A 5,288-nucleotide genomic window follows, 5' to 3' on the forward strand; every position below is an offset into this window, starting at 1 on the left:
TGAGCCTTGGGGGCGCTGGGAGGGCAGCCTCCTGCTTGTGTTTGTCTCTGGTTCTCCCAGTTTGAAGAAGAACCTGGTTTGAGAAGCAGAGAACTGGAGGTTGAACCTAGTTACACAGAAACCAGCCTGAGAAATTTCCTTGGGCTTTTTATCCCATATCTTCTGCTGGCAAAGGCTCCTATCCCAGCACCTGCATCCCCTGTGCTGTGCCCTTTGCCTCTCTTGGTGGTACTCATGGCTTTTGGCACCTGAAAAGCCCCTTTGCTTGTTCTAAGCTGGTGTGGGTCAGCCCGTGGTGGGAGGTGGCTGAAGGAGGCGTGTCCTCACTCCGGTAACCGCTGGGTGTCTCCCCTCAGGGCTGGGGAAGAACTCCGACGGCCGAGTGGAGCCGGTGCAGGCTGTGGTGCTTCCCCGGGGCAAGTCCCTCGACCAGTGTGCTGAGGTGCTCCAGAAGAGGCAGCAGGGGAAGCTGGAGCCAGGCAGGCCGAGGAGGGGCCAGGGGAAGGGAGGGGGCTCCGGCCGGGCCCCCGCGGGCGGCCGCAAACCTCCCCGCAACGTCTTCGACTTCTTGAACGAGAAGCTGCGAGGGCAGGGAGCTGGGGAGAAGGCTGGAGGGCTGCCACTGCCAGAGAGGAACAGCAAAGAGATCTACCACGCTAGCAAGAGCACCAAGAGGGCCCTGAGCGTCCGGCTCCTGCAGACGATGGAGCAGATTGAGCAGAAGCAGAGGGACATCCGCGGCATCCAGCAGGCCCTGGCGCGCAACGTGGGGCGGTAGGCACACCCCCTCTGGGGCTGCTGGCACACCCCTCTGGGGCTGCAGGGCACATTCAAGGGCCTTGGCCCTCCTGGGATAGGGGGTGGGTGAGAAGTTGTAGAATTAAGGTTGGAAAAGAACTCCCAAGATCACCCAAGTCCAACCGTCGGTGAGGTGTGGGAAGAATAATTTATAGAATCATGGAATGGTTTGAGTTAGGCAAGACCTTAAAGATCATCTCGTTCCAAGCTCCCTGCCATGGGCAGGGATGTTTTAAGATGAGTTCTGTAAGAAAGAGGGCCTGTCAGAAAGCTGAGGACAGACTTCAGAGCAGGGCCTGTTAAACAGGACGTGAGGGGATGGTTTGAAACTAAAAGAGGGAGATTTAGACTAGAGAGAAGGAAGAGATTTTAGATGCTGGGGGTGGTGAGCCCCTGGCCCAGGCTGCCCAGAGAGGTGGTCGCTGCCCCATCCCTGGAACCCTTCCAGGGGAGGTTGTTTGGGGCTCTGAGCACCCTGCTCTAGCTGGGGATGTCCCTGCTCCCTGCAGGGGGTTGGACTGGGTGAGCTCGAGAGGTCCCTTCCACCCAACCCTGTGTGTGATTCTATGATCTTTAACTAGATCAGGTTGCTCAGAGTCCTACCCAACCTGGACAAGTGAAACAAGTCTGGATGAGATGTGAGGGGAAGTGGAGGAGAGAGAGGCTTTAGTGTGTGCTTCAGACCAGTGTGGACACTGGCAGATGCCTGGGTGCCTAAGCTGACACATTTCTGGCTGTGGTGAGGAGAGGAGCTCCCTGAGGAAGGTTCTGGAGTCCCCTCCTCCTCACACCCATCTCTGCAGCGCTGCTGTCGAGCATCACAGGAGGGTTTTCTAGCCCAGAGGGTGCTGAGCATCAGGTTCCTCCTGGCTCCAGCAGGTCATTAGTGCTGATTTGAAAGGGCAAAACCCTCCTGGGGGGACCTCCTGCTGCAGGGTGACACTGCTGTGACACTTTTGCTTTCAGGCACAGCGTGGCGGCGGCTCAGCTGGAGGAGAAGCTGGCGAGTGCACACCAGCAGCTGGGGCAGCTGCAGGCCCAGGAGGCCAGGCTGCAGAGGGAGCAGAAGAAGGCAGACACACATAAGAAGATGACTGAGTTCTAGGCTCTGAGGAGGGCGTTGGACTGCTGGGAGAGTCCTTCTAGCCAGCCCCGGTGCTCGTGGCCTCAGAGCCTGGGTGAGCCATCCAGCTCCTCAGGCTGCTCAGCCTGAAAACTGGGCTGAAAAGCAGTGGTTTGTAAAACTAGATGTTTCTGAGCTCTGCTGGGAGGAGGAGAGGGAGCACACATCCGTCCAGCCCTGAAAGCACTCAGAAAGACTGAGCCCTGTGTCAGGGCTAGCTACAAGAAACACGATTCTCTGCTGTCTTGCACACCTCCTTCCTCTGTTCTCGTAGCACCTCCTTCCAGAGCCTGTTGCTGCTCAAGGATGACAGTGGTGGCAACGAAGCAGCTGAGGAGGGGCTCTGAGAGCCCCACATCCTGCCAGCAGCTGTGGCTTCTGCTTGCAGCCAACTGATGAACCCGAGGCAGGGGCCCGAGCACATCCCTGCCAAGCAGAAGAGGCTCGTGCTGGGTGAAAACAGCTGGCTCCAGCTCCTCTCTGCCTTCTGGTTTTTGCCATGGGGTTGATCTGGCAGCCCAGGTTTTTCTGGGAGCAGTTCCTTGTAGCCCTAGTGTAATGGATAGACAGAAAACTGGCAGCTGGGAGGTGGCTCCTAGTGGCCTCAAGCATCAGATTTCATCAGGAAGAGTATCCCAAGGACACGCTGTGGCCTCACTCGGTGTAGAAAGCTGTGTGATTCCACAGGTAGAGTGCCAAAAGTGGGGGAATAAGGTGGCAGAATAGCAATTCTCAACCCTCCCAGCTAGGAGCAACTCCACAGGGAAGCTTGTGAGTTTTGCCATCGTTACACGAGTTCTTGTGTCCTCGGTGGCTCACTAAACACAGGTCATTTTATTAAAAAAAGCCTCAGGACCCAAATCTAGGTTATTAAAACCCCTCAGGACCCAGATCCAGGTGGGACTGGCCCCTGGAGGAGCACAAAGGTTGGGAGGTGTGGATGTGGCCAGCATGCAGCCCTGTCCAGGAGAGCTTCAGGCTCTGCTGGGAGCAGGCCAGGCGAGTGGAGCATCTTTGGACACAAGGATTCCTTCTCCCCTAGGTCACATTCTGCATTGGTGGCAGCCAGTCCTTGTCCCAGGGGAGCTGCTGGTTTCATCAGAGTGTTTCTGGTGGGACTTGGGCATTGTAATTGCTTTTAAAAAAAAAAAAAACAACTTGGCAATTTCGTGCCAGTATCTTAAGGACACATTTTTTTTTTTCTTAAGAAATCAACCACCTTTTATTCCGTGAGTCATTTTTCCAGTGAAGAGTTGGGCTCCTTCAGTACCACCTTTTTTATTTCAGAAAGCTTCTAAAGCTGTGAGCCTGGGCAGGGCTGCACCTCCTGCTGGGCTCAGGCTGCCACAGGACCCAGAGGGACCTTCCCACGGGAGGAGACCCGAGCAGGGTCGGGGCAGTCCTGTGGGATTTGGCATTGCTGCAGACACACCTCAGAAGACACAGGGGAAGCAGATGAGGTGCACGACTTCAGGAGGCCCCTTAGTGACTGTCTCCTCCTGGATCCTGCCGTGGTGGGCACCGTGGGCACGGGGAGGGGGCCGTGGGGGGCCTGGAGCCCTTCAGCACCCCTCGGTTTCCAGCCCCAGTGTCCCAGGGTTGGCCTTACAGCCCTCACTGCTCAGAGTTTGTGTTCTCCACATGCTGGGTTTCACTTGTGGGTTGAAGGGTGGGTGCTCAGCACCCTTCCTGCACAAACAGCCACTTGTTCCCTGTGCTCGGGTGGTGGCAGGGATTATGCAGTGATTGTGCCCACTTGGCAGGGGTGTGTGCTGAAGTGGCCCAGGACTGGCAGGCTGAGAGATTTCTTGCGTTTGTTTTGTGCTCTGACACTCTTTAACATCATCCCCTCCTGAAGAACCAGGTGTATTAGTTGTCTGAGTCATATTTTGACCCTTCCTTGGTATTTCCACAGCCTCCGTTGTCACACTGGTGCCGCCTCCCACCCAAGACACCTCAGGTCCCTGGGGAATAAAGTCAGGTTTTATTTCTCCCCTTCTGCCCTTGCAAAGCGTCGTTCATTTGCAGGGTAATGAGGATCTGCAGCGACCCGTTCTTCCCTGCTCCCCCTGGGGGGGCAGAGCTGGCTCTGCAGCCGGCCTGGTGGGGAGCAGAGGCTGCTCTGGGGGCCCAGCAGCACAGCTCAGGGCCAGAACCCCGCCTGCCGCTGGGTGCAGCCCCCGCCTGGCGGGCCAGGAAGCGAGCTGTGGGGTGTGCTGCCTGGTGGCTGCTCAGAGCTGCCTGCCCCAGCAGGGCACGGAGAGCCCCGTGCTGGCAACGCCCGGGAGCCCCTGCTGCAGCAGAGGGTGGGATAAAGGGAGCACTGCGGGTTGGCTGAAGGAGGAGCATGGTCAGAGTCCTGCTCATCACACCCGCCGGCCTCTGAGTCTCTGCGCAGTGAGTGGTGGTTGTTTCCTTGCCTAAAATCGAGTCTGCAGCTAAATTGGGGTGGAAAAGAGCTTTAAGAGCCTTGAGCTGGGTGGGAGAGGCAGAGCTGGAGGTGCTGCTGCAGGCAGGTGGGGTTCTGAGCTCCGGGAGGCTGTGAGCCTTGTGCCACTTGGTGCTTCTGCTCTGGAAGCATCTGGGCTTCAAAAGGGAGGAAAAAAAATGGTTCTTGACCTCAGTGGTGCTGCTGGGGTGCCGTGGCTTGGATCTGGAGGCTGAGTGGGACCCCGTGCCTGTTGTGGGGAAGGAGCGGTTGAGTTCAGAGTGTGGGGCCTTGGTTTTATCAACAGAAAAATTTCCAGTTGTTTTGTGGGGAGGGGGACAAGAGTTCTTGGGTGTGGAGCAGCTCCTGGGGAACCGCCGAGCTCCTGGGTGCAGGTGGGAGGCTTGTGAGAGCGTGGGTATTGAAATGCCATCCTCTGGAAGCCTGCAGTGATGCAAAACTACCAGATGTGTGGCTAGAAACCCACGGTGGCAGGTACGTGACTGTCAAAACTTGCACCTCCTTACAACACCAGTCCTGTATTTTGGAATGTGACTCCCAGTGCTGAGGTCTCTGCTGCTGCTCAGCTCTGCAGACACCTCTGGAGCAGGTTCCTGACTCCAGCTTTCCAGCACGGTTCCGTGCCCGGGCGAGCGCGTTTCCAGCCATCGGGGAAGGGCAGGAAGGGAGGAAGGAAGGAAGAAAAGCCCTGAAACGATGTCAGCTTCAACCCGAGCCACTCGGTGTGAGCAGGGGGGTCGCCTACCTTAGGGGGTGAAAACGAACTCCTCACAAAAGCCCCTCCAGCCCAGCATCAGGGCTGTCATTAGGTCTGCACATCCAAATTTCGTGACATTTGGGCTTGGCGTTTAGAAACATGGTTGGTCCTTCTGAAATGAAATGCCTCCAGAGGAGCTGAACTGTGACATCTTCCCCTCC

The 5,288-nt window shown here is 57.0% G+C and overlaps 1 protein-coding gene across 3 annotated transcripts in view; it reads left to right on the forward strand.

Moving 5' to 3' along the window:
- The window catches only part of ZGPAT (zinc finger, CCCH-type with G patch domain), a 5,515-nt gene extending 3,612 nt beyond the window's left edge, over positions 1–1,903 (forward strand). For all 3 annotated transcript variants that reach the window (XM_008938445.1, XM_008938446.1, XM_008938447.1), the window contains exons 6-7: positions 357–774; positions 1,765–1,903. In XM_008938445.1, coding sequence (XP_008936693.1) covers positions 357–774; positions 1,765–1,903 — 557 coding nt within the window. The remainder of the gene's footprint in view (positions 1–356; positions 775–1,764) is intronic.
- Positions 1,904–5,288: the final 3,385 nt, after the last annotated feature.

The sequence above is a fragment of the Merops nubicus genome, unplaced genomic scaffold (assembly GCF_000691845.1).
Source record: "Merops nubicus isolate BGI_N331 unplaced genomic scaffold, ASM69184v1 scaffold28704, whole genome shotgun sequence".
Taxonomy (NCBI): Eukaryota; Metazoa; Chordata; class Aves; order Coraciiformes; family Meropidae; genus Merops; species Merops nubicus.